The 21,962-nt window shown below is 43.1% G+C and overlaps 1 protein-coding gene across 2 annotated transcripts in view; it reads right to left on the bottom strand.

The window, feature by feature from the left end:
* Window positions 1–21,962, bottom strand: part of nlgn1 (neuroligin 1) — a 282,476-nt gene that overhangs the window by 254,800 nt on the left and 5,714 nt on the right. For both annotated transcript variants that reach the window (XM_021604119.2, XM_021604121.2), the window contains exon 2: window positions 17,437–18,294. In XM_021604119.2, coding sequence (XP_021459794.2) covers window positions 17,437–17,944 — 508 coding nt within the window. In that variant the 5' untranslated portion in view covers window positions 17,945–18,294. The remainder of the gene's footprint in view (window positions 1–17,436; window positions 18,295–21,962) is intronic.

The raw sequence follows: 21,962 nt of genomic DNA, 5'->3' as shown, positions 1-21,962 counted from the left end.
CATCGTATGTTTTTGAGGGATATCAATGCAGAATACATTTCTGAAAACTTAATCTGCTAAATATAAGCCTCATGGAGTCCCAATAGAATCTACTGTACTGAATGTATAGATGACAACTGCAAAGCTTGGTGCCCTTCTGTCATTTAAGATTAATCTATGCTATGTTACAGACACAGCGTTTCTTATCAATCAATTATACACATCAGTCAATATAGCTCGGTTCTAAGGGCTCAGACACACCAATAGAGTTTGCTGTTGAACATAATTTGCTGACCGATGTCAGTCAGACTTCTACAGCGGTTGGTCCCTAAAACACAGCGCGCTGAACAATCGACAGAGGAACGCTAGATCCACATTTGGTGTGATGTGTGCAAGGCTTAAAGGAAAACTCCACCCCAAAATGATCTTTTGGTAGTCCATTGTTGACATAGTCCAAAATGTTTTGCTTGTCTGCAATCAAGTATTCAAGATATCAGATACATCAAATACAGAAATTGCATTTTGCATCATATGATGCCGCGTTTTGTATCATATTGGGATGATTTCTGTATTTTGAAAGTTACATATCTTGAAAACTTGATTGCAGACAAGCAAAACATTTTGGACTATGTCAACAATGGACTACCAAAAGATCATTTTGGGGTGGAGTTTTCCTTTAAGCCTTGCACACATCACACCAAATGTGGATCTAGCGTTCCTCTGTCGATTGTTTCTGACAAGCAAAGCATTTTGGGACTATGTCAACAATGAACTAATTAATTCAAATACTAAAAGAGAGTTTTTGGGTGGTATTTTCCTTTAACTTGACCATTAGACGCCTGAACCAACCCTTGGACAGTTAGTGCTCTGTCTCTGCTTTAAGAGGGACCCTCACAGCAGGTGCGCTTCTATGCTAAACAGTAGGCATGTCAAAGAGCTGAGGGGGGCGAGAGAGGGAACATTCTATCTGACACGTCATTGCCTGTCTCCTCTCACCTCTCCTGCTGGGCTGGCAGCCTGTCTGTCTGTCTGTCTGTCCTTCAAAAGGTCCCTACTCCCATTAATCACCAGCTCCTCTTCTCCCATGGGATAATTAAAGAGACCACAGTGAATGCTCAGCCCTCCTTTTATTGTGTCAAAAACATATTTCCTCTAAACGCTTGAAGATGGCGCTGAGGAATATGGCTGACGTTTTACATTCTCCCAACCAATTTTGCTATTTTTTTTTTTTTTTTTGCATTTTGTGTAACTTATTGTGTACATAATGTTGCTGCTACCGTCTCTTATGACTGAAAATAACTTCTGGATATCAGAACAGCGATTACTCACCTCAGACTGGAAGAAACATTTTCCTTTAACGAGTCTGACGAAAAGGATATCCTGCTTTCACTGGAGCAGGCACAGATCCACGCCTATTGCGTGAAGAAAAGATGCAGGAAAAGTGCAATCATTGGAACATAAAATTGAGGACCAACTATTAAGATTATCCTACCAAGGGGACATCAAAAACTCTTATGTTTCACCAAGACGTGGTTGAACGACGATACGGACAATATAGAGGTAGCAGGATTTTACATGCACCGGCAGAACAGAGATGCTACCACTGGTAAGATGAGGGGTCGGGGTGTGTGTCTATTTGTGTGTCTAATATTAAAGAAGTCTTGAGCTATTGCTCGCCTGAGGTAGAGTACCTTATGATAAGCTGTAGACCACACTATCTACCAAGAGAGTTCTCATCTATATTATTCGTAGACGTCTTTTTGCCACAGAGCGAAGCTGGCACTTAAAGGGCTCTCAACCAACTCTATAAAGCCATAAGCAAAGAAGATAATTCTCACCCAGAAAGCGGCGCTCCTAGTGGCCTGAGACTTTAATGCAGGCAAACTTAAATCAATTTTACCACATTTTTACCAGCATGTCACATGTGCAACCAGAGAAAAAAAATCCTAGACCACCTTTACTCCACACACAGAGATGCATAAAAAGCTCTCCCCCGCCCTCCATTTGGCAAATCTGACCATAATTATATCCTTCTGATTCCTGCTTACAAGCAAAAACTCAAGCAGGAAGTACCAGTGACTCGCTCAGTACGGAAGTGGTCAGATGACGCGGATGCTACACTACAGGACTGTTTTGCTAGCACAGACAGGAATACGTTCCAGGATTCCTACAATGGCATTGAGGAGTACACCACCTCAGTCATCGGCTTCATCAATAAGTGCATCAATGACGTCGTCCCCACAGTGACTGTACGTACATATCCCAACCAGAAGCCATGGATTACAGGCAACATCTACATAAAGCTAAAGGCTGGAGCTGCCGCTTTCAAGGAGCGGGAGACTAATCCAGACACTTGTAAGAAATCCCACTATGCCCTCAGACGCACCATTAAACAAGCAAAGCATCAATACAGGATTAAGATTGAATCCTACTACACTGGCTCTGACGCTTGTCGAATGAGGCAGGCTTGAAAACTATTACGGATTACAAAGGGAAACCCAGACGCGAGCTGCCCAGTGACGCGAGCCTACCAGATGAGCTAAATGCCTTTAATGCTCGCTTTGAGACAAACAACACTGAAACATGCACCAGAGCACCAGCTGTTCTGGATGACTGTGTGATAACGCTCTCGGTTGACATTTTCAACCTCTCCCTAGCCTGCAATACCTACATGTTTCAAGCAGACCACCATGTGCCCAAGGAACCGAAGGTAGCCTGCCTAAATGATTACCGCCCTGTGGCACTCACGTCGGTAGCCATGAAGTGCATCCTCCCGGACACTCTAGACCCACTCCAATTCGCATCCCACCCCAACAGATCCACAGATGACGCAATCTCAATCGCACTCCACACGGCCCTTTCTCACCTGGACAAAAGGAATACCTATGTGAGAATGCTATTCATTGACTACAGCTCAGCATTCAACACCATAGCGCCCACAAAGCTCATCACTAAGCTAAGGACACCTCCCTCCTGCACTTCCTGACGGGCCGCCCCCAGGTGGTAAGAGTAGGCAACAACACGTCTGCCAAGCTGATCCTTAACACTGGGGTCCCTCAGGGGTGTGTATTTAGTCCCTGTATTCCCTGTTCACCCATGACTGCGTGGCCAAGCACGACTCCAACACCATCATTAAGTTTGCTGACGACACAACAGTGGTAGTGCTGATCACCGATAATTATGAGACGGCCTATAGGGAGGAAGCCAGAGAACTGGCAGTGTGGTGCCAGGACAACAACCTCTCCCTCAATGTGAGCTAGACAAAGGAGATGATTGTGGACTGCAGGAAAAGGCGGGCCGAACAGGCCCCCGTTAACATCGACGGGGCTGTAGTGGAGCGGGTCGAGAGTTTCAAGTTCCTTGGTGTCCACATCACCAATGAACTATCATGGTCCAAACATACCAAGACAGTGGTGAAGAGGGCACGACAAAACCTTTTCCCCCTCAGGAGACTGAAAAGATTTGGTATGGGTCCCTAGATCCTCAAAATGTTCTATATCTGCACCATTGAGAGCATCCTGACCAGGTGCATTACCGCCTGGTATGGCAACTGCTCGGCATCTGACAGTAAGGCGCTACAGAGGGTAGTGCGTACAGCCCAGTACATCACTGGGACCAAGCTTTCTGTCATCCAGGACCTATACAATAGGCGGTGTCAGAGGAAAGCCCTTAAAATTGTCAGAGACTCCAGTCACCCAAATTATAGACTGTTTTCTCTGCTACCGCATGGCAAGCGGTACCGGAGTGCCAAGTCTAGGACCAAAAGGCTCCTCAACAGCTTCAACCCCCAAGCCATTAGACTGCTGAACAATTAATAAAATCGCCACCGGACAATTTACATTGACTCTCCCTCCCTTTTCTACACTGTTGCTACTCGCTGTTTATTAATTATGCATAGCCACTTCACCCCCACCTACATGTACAAATGACCTCAACTAACCTGCAACCCCGCTCACTGACTCAGTACCGGTGTCCCCTGTATATAGCCTCATTATTGTTATTTTTGTATGACTTTTTATTATAACTTTTTATTTTAGTCTACTTGGTAAATATTTTCTTAACTCTTCTTGAACTGCACTGTTGGGTTAAGGGCTTGTAAGTAAGCATTTCACGGTAAAGTCTACACTTGTATTCGGCGCATGTGACAATTTATTTTATTTTATTTGATTTGATTTGCACTGCCTGTTTGCTGAGACTGAGAACAAGGCATATCGATGACTGGCTGAAGGAAGATGACAGTGGCAGATATCAGAGAGCAGGATCTTAGGGTTGGGGGGGGCCACTCTAATGCGGAGAGCCTCTGCTTCATCATCTAAGCACTGCAGTTGACAAGCAGGTGACCATAAATTCTAAGGGCTTAAGAGAAACACCAGAAATATAATGATTTGAAAAGAAACAGCATTTCACACCCTATTCCTTTGGCACACTTTTATCTCCCTGACAAACTTTGAAATGCCTTTGGATATAAAAAGCAAGTTATCAGTCAGGTGCAAATCTCCTTTGATATATGGGAACGTTTGGAAAACACAATTTGTGAGTAGTTAAGGTTTCCTTCTTTCCCATTATTGAGACATCAGGAGCTGAGTGCACTGAGACAGGTGTCACGAGAGCAAATGATAACAAGTCGCTGTTCCGATATCCTGTGATATACAGTACAGTGGGAACTGTTGCTCCACACTGCCTCAGTGAAACTAGCATCCTGTTACAGATCTGCTATAGCAGTGGCTTGAGAGGCATTGAGCAATATCTGGCCAGAGATGTCAAACTCAGTTTGAGCTGTTTAAAGGTCCTTCCTATCAGCAGAAACACCAATTAACCCGACTTCCTGGCATAATGGCGCTCCAAAATCCCAAACAAAGAGCCCTGAATACAATTAAACACAGGCCTCTGTGTCAGCAGCTAGATAGAACATTTAAACAGCGGAACAAAGAGGGCCAAGTCACAGTGGACTACCATCAAGCACATTAAAAGCCAAAGCCAGGCTGTCTTCCTGCGATTATTCAAACGTCAGGGACCAGCAAAAGACCAGTGTGATTTAACAAACTTGATATTTCAAATCTGTGGACTGGGCTAACCTGATTTTCAGCCTGAGTTTTATTCTCTTCTTCTTTTACGAGGAAGGAGGTAGAGAATTAGCCAAGCTTGTCATGTGGCTTCCTAAATGCCACTACACTGGTTAATAAGGACCAACAGCTGGAGTTTTGACAGCTTTAGTGGCTAAATCGCTGCTAGCTATTTGAGTATAGCGTGCCGTTTTATATCACCAAGTCATAAATCCTCCTGAAAAAAACACAGAAAATATGCTCTTTGCATTTGTTACAATCTCCAACAAAAAATGATTTGGCCCTACAGGAAGTAATGTTTCTAGAGTCTGAATGTTGTTGCAGTTTTTCTCTGTGGTTCTGGTCTGTGTTGACCTTTGGTCTAAGTGCTAAGGCTTCCGATTAAGCTCTTTATGGAGTAGCGCTGGAGGGAGATGGCAAACGTGACCCTGACCATTGCCTGTCCAATACTATTGGAATTCTTCACTGTGACCCTGAGCAGAACTGAATTTAGTGATCCCACAATATGAACTCTGATGGCATGAATGCAGTTCCTGGGTCCTGTGCTGCCTGCAACAGTCAGACATTATTCGAGCATAATTCATAGAGAAGATCCTGCTATTTTAAAGGTTATGCTAAAATTACTATAGCTAGAGGGTGTCAAAAAGTGGCATATAGTACAGATGTAGGTGTAAGATCTTAATTTGACTTTAATTTCACAGCAAAATAATCCTGCAGAAACTGGACTAGAATAATGTTGCTTAATCCATGGTTAGGCTATTATTAACCTGGCCAAAAATTGGCTACATGAAAAGTGCAAAACTGTTAATATAACCTTGTTACTGTGGGTTTTCAGTAAATGTATGTAAATCACAACGCTCATCTGCATTTCCTGCTATGGAACATTCTCAGCAACAAAAGAGTGGTCAAATTAAGATCCTACATCTGTATACCACATGCAAGAGCATACAAATGTATGATTTACTAACACTGACGGGGTCAACTGAAAAATTCCTAAATCATATGACAATAATGTAACTACAGCAGATGATGCTATATACTGTCATATTCTTCGGTCTGGATTCAACCCGGAACGCGGAAGATAAAATATAAAGGTAATTGCCGCTTGAGACATTGCCTTTAATTGTCAATCTCACTATGAAGCGGATCTTCAGCGCTACGGATTGAATAGAGCCCTTCTTGTCACAATGTGACAGCACAAAAGGAGTCTAGAATGCATGTTATCCTCTGACTCAACATGAAATTCTGCTTTATGGAATTATTGATGTCTAACATTAACTTCTTTGGGCTTAGATCTCTTACACAGAGACACTGATACACTCAGCTCTGGCGAACACCCACAAACATAAAATAGACAACAAAGCATCACATCCTAGCTCGGGGTGCGGTTTGAGTGGGATGATCCAAAGTTAGTCAGACACAAAAAGGAGTGTGACTCAGACTTGAAATGGTGCACATTCTATATAGAGTCGACTACTGACTCAAAGTGAGGCATGTGATTGGCGCAGCCGGACTCTGATGTCTGCTTTTAACTCTGCACTGACATCCTTTAACACCTCAGGGGAGTATACTCAGCTCAAACAAGTCTCCACTCTGCAGACTGTCGGAATTAAACATATACAAATAAGATTCTGTGTGATTGTTTTGGCTTAATAGATCTGTAGTTGTTTTGGTTTCATGCACTGTAGTGTACTAATGATTGGTTATTTTTGAGTTACCACACTGTAAAACAATATACATTTCGTTTTTTTTCCCCTCTGCCCATTTTTCATAAGAATGTCTACTTGTTCAATGAACCCCAATGGGGTTCTACCTGGAACCAAAAAGGGTTCGTCAAAGGTTCTCCTATGGGGACAGCCAAAGAACCCTTCTAGGTTCTAGATAGCACCTTTTTTATTTAGAATGTACAGTAGTTGCAGTTGGATTGAAAATATTTTGCTTTGACTTGTCTATCATGTCCACGTACAATTCTGCTGTAAGCAGGCTGCACAGTTGACACAGAATAACCACAGCGGTCTGATACTGAAGCTCCCGTACCTACCTCTCTCCCTCTCTCCCTCTGCCTGGCTGCCACAGGGATTGATGGCTCTGCCCAGCCATTAATATTCAAGGTGAACTCCTCATAGTTTCAACTGCTTGTGGAACCTGCTCGGCGCGGCCGGACCTCAAGGCTGATTTCTCCCAGTCTGCCTGTTTTCTGATCGTCACTTAATGTACTCCTCCACCCCTCCATTAATCATCACCTTTGCCTTTACCTGTCAGACCAGAGCGTCGCCTGGTTGCAAGATGAGTGGAGAGGCCACCCACCAGAATACATGTTACTTTTCTAGCTGCGTGCACACATTATGAACTCTGTGATTAAATGACCCCCGCTATAACGACAATATGCACTGTCACCGATGGGAGACGGACAGTGTGGCGAGCCGCTGAACCAGTGAAAAAAAACTGACTGCGGCCCATTTCCTGGTTGCCAATATGCTTAATGACAGGAGTGATGAGTTATTGACAGCTCTCGTCTAATTAGAGGCACTGAGGTGTCTATTGCAGCCTTTGTGCAGACACAAAGAGGACCATTGATTTTGCTGTGGTGGACTGTATCTGGATACTTCAGGGAGTGTGTGTGTGTCTGTGAGGGAGAGTGTGTGTGTGTGTGTGTGTGTGTGTGTGTGTACTGTATATGAGTGTGTAAGAGATTGCCGGGCAGGGGAGCAAGTTATCTGCTGTTCCTTTGACCGACAGAAGCCTTAAATTCCAATTAGTCACACTTCCGTGGATTGGTGAAACTAATTACTGGCTTTAACTCCAGGCCAATAATGAAATGTTTGGTGGAAAGTGGGAGTTTGGGAGACCTGGGTAATTTGTGGCTTAGTCCCCGAAGTATTCAAGTCCCACATGTACCATTCTCGACCACTCCTGATTTTTGTTTGAAATTAAACATTAAAACAAGTGAACACAGGGTGAAGGTACTTAATGGTTTCAAATCCTCATGGATTTATCTTTAATATGCATCTGAAAGCCGCCTCGACAACTGCTGCGGTTAAACATTTATTAATGACACCCTCTGATATGGAGCACCTCAGTAGAACGTGGCTCCTGGCTAAGTGATTTATGGACTCCTGTATGTGCAAATTACAGTTTATTACTTCTTATTCCAAGACTAACCTCTGTCACTTAAACATATTTGTTACGGGGGCCAAAAGTATTAAAAATGAGTTTCTACATGGGAATTAAAATGTGCCAATGACCTTTCTACAGTAAACAGCCAGACTGTAGAAGAGGTAGCAGCTGGGAGGTAAACTTAAACCCATTGATTAACACACTCTGGGTCAGGTGCTTTGTTCCCATTATCAAGTCAAGGTGAAACCTGCATTTACTTAGATTCCCCTGCACGGTGGCCATCTGCAACAGCTTGTCACTCCAACCCGCTCTCTTTCTCTCTCTCTTCCCCCCTCTTCTTCAGGTTCAATAGTTGTCACTTACTGAGAAAATGCACTGTGCTCAACCGGGAACAGGGCCAAGTGCAGCACGGAATCTGTTTCATCCGACACTCCCTAATTTAGCATAAACCATAATTAAAGTGACTTGGCAGTCGGCTAAAACCAAATTTCATACTCCCTGATCACAAGAATGGGTGTGCAGTTGGTAGCCAGAAATGAGCCTGATGATGTGGACTTGTTATTTAAATGCCCACCCTGACAATTATTAAATACGTTTAAACTGATGTAAAACTATCAATGGCAATTGGTTAATGTACTATATATTGACACTTTTGGACTACAGTGCAAATAGAAAAAACAGGTATAGTACAAGGTATTCTGAGTATACGGTCCCAGGTATCCATAATGTAAGGCCTATATAAAACCTATGGGGTTTTACTCATCACAGAACCAACAAACAAGCCACTTTCCAATACTGCATCATCCTGAAATCAAGGTTCCTGTACCATCACATTTCATCACAGGTTGCCATTGGCATTACCATTCTGTTTGAGTTATACCTCACAGTCTTCTGACACATAGCAAACATGTCCTTGGGCAATTAGTGGATTGTATGTCAAGGAAGATGATGTTTAACAGTTTCCCACTGTAGTTCAAATGGGGCACACAGCAACTCTGCACTAAAGTGTGGCCTGGCCCTTTAAAATGGGCCGCAGTGAATTGGCGTTTCAGAATTTATCACAGCTGCCACCGACCAAGTCGGTCCAAACATTATATCACCCACTGGCGCTCTCTCTCTCTCTCTCCTTCTCTCCCTCTTTCTATCCCTCGCTTTCTCTTTCTCCTTCACTGCAGCATTGCACATCCGGGCCTGTGTTTTCTTAAAGAGCCTCTATTCAACCCTGCTCTGAATTCCGAGGAATAGGCCATGAGATCACAAAAAAATGAAGTGATAGAATCAAACCCTACTGCGATGAACATACGTCGGCATGTGTAAAAGTGCAAAGATGCGCATACTGTACAGTGCTTGTACGTCTGTGCATCAACACTAGGGCTATAGTACATGTTATTGACACTGATTAGAAAACTAACTCTAAATGTGGGAACATTTCCCTCTCTACTCATTGCATTGTCATTGTTGAATGTTCTCCATCATTGCACTCCATCATGCATTACATAGTATAAGGACATTTTGGAAAGGCCCATAAAGAATGTCTGTGAATATGAAATTGAAACTATGGTAAAAAGCTGTTACTTCTCGGCAGCAATATCTATGTTGATTCAACAGTATATTTTAAATATGCATGAGAGCTTGCAATGCATTTCACACTGCATCAAAATACCATTTCTTAGAAATGAACAGTACAGAAAGCCATATTAGGTCTGTAGTTTTCCATTGTTTCCCTACTACTAGCTCTATAATAAGTGTCATGCCTGGACTGTTATCTTCAGTTTAATGCCATTTATTAAAGATTCAAAAATGAAGATACTCATTTATTTATCATAATACAGTCGTCATTAATATATAACTGAAGCTATCAACACTGGAACCTTGGAATCCCATTTGTACCTTCACAGAAACATCTTAGTATGACAACAATAGTAAATGTTCAGCCACCATTCTTCCTGCTACAGCATAAAAGATCAGGGGAGACTTTCCCAATCAACATTTTCATACCTCATTTGATGGAAACTCACGGTGAGAGCACGGAGATATCAAAACCAGGTGAGGTATTACTTTTTCAGATTGAAAATACACTTGAAGTGTGGCTCTCAGTAGTGGAATCAGCATTGATCAATTGAAAATTAACAGATTAGATTTGCCATGAAGTCTGGAAGCACCTCGTTAAGTCTACAGAGCAGTCCCACGACTCACACATTCTTACTACACGCCGCAGCAGTTAAATCCCTCTGTATGTGCATGCACAATCCGCAGAGAGAATCCAATCCACCATGAATAACATATAGGGCCTTTCCCAACTCTACCAAACTCTAATGACTTCACTCACAGCCTGATTCTTATGAACGCTGAGCCCGCCATTGTACACTTCTGCTCAAATTGAATACACTTAGCACTACATTCACCACTGGAACACTTTATCTCTGATTTCCTGATAGAGAACAAGCCTGTTTGTATGTGAACAGAAAAGTCTACAAATGCACACCCACGTTTGCCCGCACAAACACAAACACACAGGTTTGCCTCTTTTGATCTCTCTTACAGAGAAAGACTGAAACACATGGAACATACAAATCATATACACATTCACCCACCCACCCACAGTGCTTCAGCCCACATAAAGAAAGCTACAGCACACCTTTAAAACTAAAACTTTAGCCCAGGTTTTACAGACAGCTTCTCTCCGGGGAGACAGTAGGGAGAAGGCTGGAAACTTATTGGAGCTGTAAAAATCTATTCCTGAGGTCCTGCACCTCCCCCAGGAGCCCCCTTCAACCATTACAAAACTGGGACGAGACCTCATAAATGGAAAGGGGGGGTGGGAGTGCTAAGGGCAACTATATATCACTCTATGTGTAAAACAGCCTTCATCATAACACTAACTACACTGGGTTCCAGTTATTTGGAGTACTGCAGAACTACTATAACAACTGAACAGCAGCTCATAGAAACCATCCCCGAATTGATTAAAGAGCTTTATTTAAGCTTCACCGACTTTCCCCAACCACACAGATCTATTCTAAATCAGCTCTGTAATACCCTCAATGTGGATGCAAATTTGGAGAAAAACCTAACTAATATCTTACTAGATGGGGAGTGTTTTAAAAAATGCATGGAACTCAGTCCGGCTTTAAACTTACTCTTGAAAGTTGTAATAGTAGAATGCACATTGGGTAGTGCATCATCAGTTCCTCTTGTCATGTTAGTCATTTATTTAGATTTTTTAACCTATAGATTTTGTTGTCATTTTTTAGTCACTCAAAAATCACATAAATACACATTAGACATGGCAAAATGTAGTAAGTAATTAGTAATTAGTAATTGCAAGAAAATTTGCTTTAAAAATGCAACATTTTATTTGCACCCCATGACGAAATGTGTAGAATTGCAAGAAATAAGCTTTAAACCTGCAAAATTCTCTCCGCCAACAAGAGGGGTGTGAAAAGTGCACAGTGCTTGTGCCCATAGAAATAGACGTAGTGAATGCACGCGCGGGGGGGGGGGGGGGGGGTGTTCCTAAAAGCTGGAAGGCGGGCCAGAGTGAAAAAGTTTGGGAAACCCGGATGTGAAATAGAAGTACCACACTATCACAGTTCAACCTGAATTACACAACACTCAACTTCAAATGTGCCTCTCTTTTACATACAGTGCCTTGCGAAAGTATTCGGCCCCCTTGAACTTTGCGACCTTTTGCCACATTTCAGGCTTCAAACATAAAGATATAAAACTGTATCTTTTTGTGAAGAATCAACAACAAGTGGGACACAATCATGAAGTGGAACGACATTTATTGGATATTTCAAACTTTTTTAACAAATCAAAAACTGAAAAATTGGGCATGCAAAATTATTCAGCCCCTTTACTTTCAGTGCAGCAAACTCTCTCCAGAAGTTCAGTGAGGATCTCTGAATGATCCAATGTTGACCTAAATGACTAATGATGATAAATACAATCCACCTGTGTGTAATCAAGTCTCCGTATAAATGCACCTGCACTGTGATAGTCTCAGAGGTCCGTCAAAAGCGCAGAGAGCATCATGAAGAACAAGGAACACAGCAGGCAGGTCCGAGATACTGTTGTGAAGAAGTTTAAAGCCGGATTTGGATACAAAAAGATTTCCCAAGCTTTAAACATCCCAAGGAGCACTGTGCAAGCGATAATATTGAAATGGAAGGAGTATCAGACCACTGCAAATCTACCAAGACCTGGCCGTCCCTCTAAACTTTCAGCTCATACAAGGAGAAGACTGATCAGAGATGCAGCCAAGACGCCCATGATCACTCTGGATGAACTGCAGAGATCTACAGCTGAGGTGGGAGACTCTGTCCATAGGACAACAATCAGTCGTATATTGCACAAATCTGGCCTTTATGGAAGAGTGGCAAGAAGAAAGCCATTTCTTAAAGATATCCATAAAAAGTGTTGTTTAAAGTTTGCCACAAGCCACCTGGGAGACACACCAAACATGTGGAAGAAGGTGCTCTGGTCAGATGAAACCAAAATTGAACTTTTTGGCAACAATGCAAAACGTTATGTTTGGCGTAAAAGCAACACAGCTCATCACATTGAACACACCATCCCCACTGTCAAACATGGTGGTGGCAGCATCATGGTTTGGGCCTGCTTTTCTTCAGCAGGGACAGGGAAGATGGTTAAAATTGATGGGAAGATGGATGGAGCCAAATATAGGACCATTCTGGAAGAAAACCTGATGGAGTCTGCAAAAGACCTGAGACTGGGACGGAGATTTGTCTTCCAACAAGACAATGATCCAAAACATAAAGCAAAATCTACAGTGGAATGGTTCAAAAATAAACATATCCAGGTGTTAGAATGGCCAAGTCAAAGTCCAGACCTGAATCCAATCGAGAATCTGTGGAAAGAACTGAAAACTGCTGTTCACAAATGCTCTCCATCCAACCTCACTGAGCTCGAGCTGTTTTGCAAGGAGGAATGGGAAAAAATGTCAGTCTCTCGATGTGCAAAACTGATAGAGACATACCCCAAGCGACTTACAGCTGTAATCGCAGCAAAAGGTGGCGCTACAAAGTATTAACTTAAGGGGGCTGAATAATTTTGCACGCCCAATTTTTCAGTTTTTGATTTGTTAAAAAAGTTTGAAATATCCAATAAATGTCGTTCCACTTCATGATTGTGTCCTACTTGTTGTTGATTCTTCACAAAAAAATACAGTTTCATATCTTTATGTTTGAAGCCTGAAATGTGGCAAAAGGTCGCAAAGTTCAAGGGGGCCGAATACTTTCGCAAGGCACTGTATGCCCAAAGAGGAACAAAACATTGAATGAATACAAACATTAACAGAAAATCTCTGCAGTATAACAGGGGATATAGAGGATGAATTAGTTCTCCCCTGAAACAATCAATGTGACTGAGACATTCTGATCTGTAAATTTGAAATCCTATTATCAACGTGGTCTGGAATGATGAAAAATGGCCTACTAATAAACATATAAAAGAGAGGCACAAAACATGACTCTTTACTGCATTACTGATGTCCCTGAGCTCTACTCATTGCCTGAATTGTGTGTGCTTCCACAGTGACCCGAGATATAGAGTGAGTAGATAATTGCAGTGGCAAAATGCTGAGTGATCAGTGCCAAAAAATGAATGAGACATACATCAGTGTGTTGCAGCTTGTGGTGACTAAAACATCCTTCCATCTCATCAAACTGCTTTACCCATGAAGCACTGCAATCAATAAATTATATCCCTAACTTAGAGGAAGCTGTGTCATTTTTTTAGGCAATAAGAACACATGGAAATAGACAATGTAGCAAAACACAGTAACATAGTTGTTGCAGTTTTGCCATCATCAAGTGAACATTTAAGAGAGACATTAAAATGTGTGATCAGCCACTTCATTGGCTTGCACTCGGCAGCGGCAGAGTCATGTGACATCTGTCATTCTCCAATTTCCGTGTTAAGTGGGGGGGGGTTCAACATGGTGGCTCTGACTGGCAGGAAAGGAGGTCAAATGATTAAGCAAAGAGGAACAGGGAGAGAGGGGACAAGTTATGATATGATTAGTTAGTAAAGGTATATTGGGTATATACAGTTGAAGTCTGAAGTTTATATACACTTAGGTTTGGAGTCATTGAAACTCGTTTTTCAACCACTCCTCCACACATCTTGTTAACAAACTATAATTTTGGCAAGTCGGTTAGGACATCTACTTTGTGCATGACACAAGTAATTTTTCCAACAATTGTTTACAGACATATTATTTCACTTATAATTCACTGTATCACAATTCCAGTGGGTCAGAAGTTTACATACACTAAGTTGACTGCCCCTTTATACAACTTGGAAAATTCCAGAAAATTATGTCATGGCTTTAGAAGCTTCTGATAGGCTAATTGACATCATTTGAGTCAATTGGAGGTGTACCTGTGGGTGTATTTCAAGGCCTACCTTCAAACTAAGTGCCTCTTTGCTTGACATCATGGGTCAATCAAAAGAAATCAGCCAAGACCTAAGACAAAAAAATTGTAGACCTCCACAAGTCTGATTCATCCTTGGACCAATTTCCAAATACCTGAAGGTACCACCTTCATCTGTACAAACAATAGTATGCAAGTACAAACACCATGGGACCATGCAGCCGTCATACCGCTCAGGAAGGAGACACGTTCTGTCTCCTAGAGATGAATGTACTTTGGTGTGAAAAGTGCAAATCAATCCCAGAACAACAGCAAAGGACCTTGTGCAGATGCTGGAGGAAACAGGTACAAAATTATATATATTCACAGTAAAACAAGTCCTATATCGACATAACCTGAAAGGCCGCTCAGCAAGGAAGAAGCCACTGCTCCAAAACCTATAAAAGTTGCAGACTACAGTTTGGAACTGCACATGGGGACAAAGATTGTACTTTTTGGAGAAATGTCCTCTGGTCTGATGAAACAAAAATAGAACTGTTTGGCCATAATGACCATCGTTACGTTTGGATAAAAAAGGGGGAGGCTTGCAAGCTGAAGAACGCCATCCCAACCGTGAAGCACGGGGGTGGCAGCATCATGTTTTGGGGGTGCTTTGCTGCAGGAGGGACTGGTGCACTTCACAAAATAGATGGCATCATGAGGGAGGACAATTATGTGGATATATTGAAGCAACATCTCAAGACATCAGTCAGGAAGTTAAAGCTTGGGTCTTCCAAATGGGTCTTCCAAATGGACAATGACCCCAAGCATACTTCCAAAGTTGTGGCAAAATGGCTTAAGGACAACAAAGTCAAGGTATTGGAGTGGCCCTAACCTCAATCCTGTAGAAAATTTGTGGGCAGAACTGAAAAAGCATGTGTGAGCAAGGAGGCTTACAAACCTGATTCAGTTACACCAGCTCTGTCAGGAGGAATGGGCCAAAATTCACCCAACTTATTGTGGGAAGCTTGTGGAAGGCTACCCGAAACGTTTGACTCAAGTTAAACAATTTAAAGGCAATGCTACCAAATACTAATTGAGTGTATGTAAACTTCTTACCCACTGGGAATGTGATGAAAGAAATAAAAGCTGAAATAAATCACTATCTCTCTACTATTATTCTGACATTTCACATTCTTAAAATAAAGTGGTGATCCTAACTGACAGGGAATTCTTACTAGGATTAAATATAAGGAATTGTGAAAAACTGAGTTTAAATGTGTTTGGCTAAGGAGTATGTAAACTTCTGACTTCAACTGTACATTGGAGCTACTGTATATGTCTACGAAATACTATATGTGTGACTACCTCTGGGTATATATGTTTAATTAAGGGACTTGGAGGACTGCTAGTGGGATGGAATATCTGAGATGATGTGGGAATATGTTGGCAATGCTATAACAGTGTCGGAGCCTGATATGCCAGAACCCAAATCTTCGGAGGGGAGGAGGGTTGGAGAGGGGTTGCCCTGCCCAGTGTGTGTAGCTCAGCAGAGAGGAGAGAGGGCGCAGAGAGAGGATGTTTAATGAGCGCCCCCCCAGCCTCCTGCCTGCCAGAGTGGCTGCATTAACACCACACGCCTTATCAAGGGCGCTGTCACCGGCCCTGAGAGGCACAATGCACTGCCACTCTGCCAGCCAGCAGAAGAGAGGGAGAGAAGGAAGGAGAGAGAAAGAAAGAAAGAGGAGTGGGGAGGGAAGGAGCCTAGAGAACATTATCTTGATGAAGCCATGATCGATAAAGCCAGAGCAAGCCAATGGAACAGCGATACCATCCCTTTTAATTGAGATTAGACTCTGCAAGTTCACCGTGCGCCCATCTAATTTAAGAGTGGCCGACGTCTCACCACAGTTAACTCCTCACACACGTCATCAATTACAGGATACTCTCTGACCTGGGACCTGGCAGCCAATCAGAGGGCCCCACTTCCTCTCCTCACCTCTCGGTGGATCGCTGACTGGGGAGGGGAGACGCCTCTCTCTGGGGCCCCATGCCACCGGCCCTCCCTTCTCTGTTTTCTCTGTTATTTATTCCAGTGCATACATACCTCCTTGTCTACATATTTTCTTGCCCGGTTTCCTGGCACATTCCTTGGATATTCTTTTTACTGTAAAATGAATAGAAGACTAAAAAATAACATGGAGCTCCATTAAGGACAGTTGGAGCATGCAACACCACTATCTGACTGCTGAGGAAGGAGAGAATGTGGTAGCAAAGAGAGTTCCCACTGGGCACACACCGGTTGAATCAACGTTTTTTCCACGTCATTTCAATGAAATTACGTTGAACCAATGTGGAATAGGCGTTGAATTGACATCTGTGCCCAGTGGGTTGCTCTTACTGGCTTAGTTCATTAATCAATCAGTCAGTAAATCAATCAATAATCATTATTTACATGAGCTTCCTCCTTGATGAGCCCTATTCATTGTGCCTACACACAATGGACAGATGATGACCTGCTATCAGTCAGGAGTGAGGAGTGAGGAGGAGGAGAAGCAGGAGGAGGAGGGGAAAGGAGGAACCAGTCTCACCTGAATGGACGTGCTGAGGTAAACAGGAGGATGTGCGTGAGGAAGGGATCAGGAGACTGATGAACAGCCGCACACTCACAGATAGACACACACACACAGACACACACACACACACACACACACACACACACACACAGAGGCGCACACACACATACATACTCACACACATAAAAGCAGTGTCATGCACGTAAACATGCAGAGGTCATGCTTTTCTCACTCTTGTCAGTACAAAACATACAGGAAAATATTTTAAAAGGGGTTGTTGGTTTAGGTCTGTTTTTCCTGTTGGTCCTGCTGTTAACTCACCATCCTCAGTGGGAACATATATGTTTAAGAAAAGGCAGTCCTCGCTCTGGTCCTGTACGTAAGAAGACACTATCTCCAGGTTGTTAGTGAACCACACAGGCAGCATGACGTCTGGCAGACGCCCCTCCACGATGGTCTGAGGGCAGACCGGGCCGAACTGCGTGGCGTTACGGACCTCCGGCCACGAGATGGGCGGCTCCGGGGGCTGGAAGCGCCTCTCGCCCGTGGGGGGTGCGGCATAAGGTACCCCCTGGAACTGAATGACGGGTCCCAGGATCTCGTTGTTGAGCTCCTTCTTGACGCCCCTCAGTTTGCCGTAGACGGTGGTGACCACAGGGTCTGTCTCGTCCAGTTTCTGAGAGGCCGTGACCGGGGCCTGCTGTGCTAGGCTCAGTATCCATAGCAGGAAGGTGAGGTCCAGGCCCAGACCCAGGCCTACGCCCAGCCGGGGCTGCATGACCCTCCAGGCAGGGTGCAGCCTCAGACGGCCAGGCCTCTGCAGGGGCATGCTCCCTCTGCCACACCAGTAGATACACACACACACCAACTAGGGCTCACCACACCGCAACGCTAGCAGCAACAATCCACTTTAGGTCCGCCCACAGAAAAGGGTACAATCAAAGGAAAAGTATGAGGCCTCCCAAACGTGCGGCTGTCAAAACTTTCAAAGGCTCTTTGCATGGCAAGTACTCCCCACTGATTTCACACTGGCGGAGGCAACATCTTCACTTGCTGCTATTCGTCAGACCGCATCCTATTGACAGTCCTGTTTTCCATCCTGGCGACGCAGGCAGGGCAGCCATTTGCAGCAGGTCTTCCACAGATAAATCAACCCCAGTCGAGGCGTGGGTCTATATCCTGCAGGAAATAAAAAATAACGAATTAGTACTGAGGTGGAGAGAAGAAATATGAACAGAGCAGGGCTTTACTGGCTGTTACATTCTGGCTATGTTGCCATCAAGTAGAGCACAGGGGAATCACAGTCTGCCTAGTGACACCTCATCAATCATGTGCAAGTAGCAGACTGACTGAGTGACTGGGCATTAGTTAAGGGAGCCCTCCTCCTCTTCCAGACCAGGGAGGGAGAATTAAGAAGATCATGTTCATAGAGAGAAGGAAATCCTATTTTGTTTACAATGCGATGACACCTGTCATAGACACATAGTGGGGGACATAAAGAAACTTCAATTATGACAGTGTTAGCATGGAAATGGGAAAAGAGATCCAAACATTCTCTAAGAGCATCCATATTCTTATGACTAGAGCACCCTTTTGAACATGTTTACTCAACAAGGAGATTGACGTTAATTAGGGAAATATGCTCAGAAGAATAACATAATAAAGTTGCAAACCGAGCCTTGAAGTAATGCGACATGTTGACTTGCTTCTCCTTGCACATTAACTGGCTACTTCCAAATCTTAGGAGAGAAACCTTTCCACCTTGCATACAGTACGGTACATAAAACAAATATTTGAAAGCTATATTTGGATCATCCTCTATAGACGGGTTAGCTGATGTCACGAAAACGTTGCGCATGATTTAATGAGGCAGAAGTTTGTGTGATTCTGGATAGACAGATAGCTAGCAACAATGACAAGAAGCTGCCATGTGGGGAATCATAGGTGGCTCGTTTCAGCTAGTTTCATCTTGTTCTTAATACCATGTCTTGTTTTGAGGTGTTTTGACTGATCACAGCTAGCACAGAGGATCTGGGCCAATTCGGCTGAGAGTCGGGACACTTGGTTGAGAGTCATGTGGCCCGAGTCTGTGCTGCCTTCGGCAGTATTACTTATGGCTACGATGCGGGGATTGAGCTCGGGCTGATTCCAGTGTGAGTTATCTGTCCCAAATGTATTTCATTGGGCTCTGGGATACTCTCTGGCAGATGACTACACAGGCTGATTTATACATTACATTTCATCATTTATTTTTCCATATTTTCTCATTGTTTCTGTGATAATTTAAATGAACATTTAAATTGACATTTTTAAGAGTCGTGTGATACTTTGTGCAACGCAATTGATAAACATTAAAACTTTGTGGATGGAGCCTCCCAAATGACGCGGTGGTCTAAGAAACTGCTTCGTGCAAACTGCATTGCTACAGATGCTGGTTCGAAACCCGAAATGTATACAAAATATCTATATCTATATATATTATAAACAGGACACATCTGAGGAGTCGAGTGTTCCAAGCTCCCCCTATGGGCATGATGCCTCTGCATGTAGTAAGTTACTTTAAAATGAGTGGCCCAGTGGTGAAGTAGGTTGACACCATGGAGAGATGAAGTGATCCTAACAACCCACAACCCCAAGACATTAAGCACACCCTAAGGTTGGACATTTTTAGACAGCAGTTCTAAAAATACACTGTAGCTGTGAGCATGTTGAAAGAAACACTTAGGTTGGTCAAGCAGATCTGTCCGTTTATTGGTCTTCCTGTAGACCTAAGTACACGTATGTGTGTGTGAATATACAAGGATACAGGGTTGGAACAGAGCTTTATATCACCCATAGTAAATGTAAATTAAGTGCTCTGGGTTGGAGGAGTTTTGCAGTGGTCTGATAGTTTTAAACCATCCCAGACACAGCAGATGAGATGTCCAGGTGTACCCAATGGTAATATTTACAATCACTTATTTTTTGTATATAGCCAAACACATTCATTACTGGTACCACTCTCACTTGAACCCTTGCAACAAAACCAAATTTCAAACAAATCGCATCTATTGACAGAGGCATACAAATGATATGCATCCAAACAAATGCATCGCAAGCAGTTTGCGCCCTGGAATAATTAGGCAAACAGATAAACAGAGGAATGAAATGAAAACCTCTGGCATTGATTGTGTACTGTATTGTTAATGAGGCTATAAAACTACTGTGAGGTTTTTACAATGGGGAGGCTAAGAAAAACTGCACATGGACCTCGCCGCAAGCCTTTGTCATCTCTGACACACCGGACAAATATTTAGACTGCAGACAGGCAAATAAAAACCAAGGCTTTGGCTCTAATCTTTTTTCAGAATCCAGGAGGGGCGAGGTTTGGCTGGATGGATGATAGCTGGCTGGTTGGAGCAAAGCAGGATTTGGTAACAATGTTGTGCTGCACTGTGTGAGGGAGATGAAGTAAAATGAGTGTGTGCACAGAGGATGAGATCAGATTGTGTCCTTTAATCCTTATGACAATCTAACTCAAACAGGCCTATGGTGAGAGGAGTTTAGTGAGGTCTCTCCCAAAGCTAAATCTCTCTGGGGTGGTAATGTACTGTACACATCCCAGCAACACTGGGCCACAAACCTATGGTAGCTGCCTTAACACTCTGTAATATCTACGTCATACCTGCAGCATAACAATAGTGTCACCCTGATGTCATTTGAATCAAAAGGAAAATCAATTAAATTCTGTACTATATGCTCATGTTTTCCTTCTAGAAAATTATTTCTCATTCCATTTTCCTCACTTTCCCTAAATGGGGACAACAAATGGTTGCCACTTTGCCTCCAATTTCCATACTTTCTGTGTGTGATTAAACCCTTCCAGGTGTTGAGAACAAATTTCACACGTGGCCAAGATATCCATTTAACAAATCCTTTGAAAATCCCCTGCTTAAGAACCCCAACATAATAAGCTCAAGGAAAAAGATTAAATGAAATCTATGAAATCAACCTTGCCATTTATTTTGCAAGTGGAGTAACTCATGTATCATCCTGTTTTTCCAGGTTTTTTTCCATGTTGTTAGTATGTTGTTGGTTCCCAGAGTACATGGAGAAGCATGCATCGTGCAGATCCAGTGCAGGAACTTGTCCCAGTGTGAGTCGAATCACTAACCTGCTCAGGGACACTGCAGCCAAGTGTCAATGCTGAAATGGGAAGCTTTGAAATGGGACGCAATGTTATGACTGTATGTTATGTAAAAAAACATGTCATTGTTCACTTATAGACAATCTATACCTGATGCATCACAATACGTCATCACCACTTCATTTATTACCCTATTAATAAACTGACGGGTATACGGAGTGGCAAAATACCACAGAAAAGGCATGGCTATGCAGTACATAGACTGAGAGACGATGGTAGATGAACAGCGTTTAATGAGGTTCAGCACATTTTTCCCCATAGGAGCCACTGGAAGGTCCCCGATTATATAGAGGTGTACTCTGGAAAACAAACGGCCTATTATTTCAGCCCAAGCTGTAAAGCATAGAGAACATAGAGGCACAAAGCAGAGTTATGGTGGCAGTCAGTCAACAGACTAAACCTTCCATCACTGTGTGGTTTACATCCATGCGAGCTCCCACTGACCTTAATGATCTAATTTCACCTCCAATAAAGGCTTTTGGGGAATTTATAGATGACTGCTTATGACTATTTCAGTGGATGCTTAGCCAGCAGGTTCGCCATGGCCAGAGTGTGATTTGGGGATTTTGCGGTGTGACAGTGAGATGTCGCTGTGAATTAAGAACAGGAGTCAGAAGCCTCCTCTGTGCTCATAACAAATTGAGCAGCGTTTGTGACAATG

Source organism: Oncorhynchus mykiss, chromosome 5 (assembly GCF_013265735.2).
Source record: "Oncorhynchus mykiss isolate Arlee chromosome 5, USDA_OmykA_1.1, whole genome shotgun sequence".
NCBI classification, from domain to species: Eukaryota; Metazoa; Chordata; class Actinopteri; order Salmoniformes; family Salmonidae; genus Oncorhynchus; species Oncorhynchus mykiss.
Note: the sequence above shows the minus strand (reverse complement) of the source record. Positions and strands in the feature narration are given on the sequence as shown.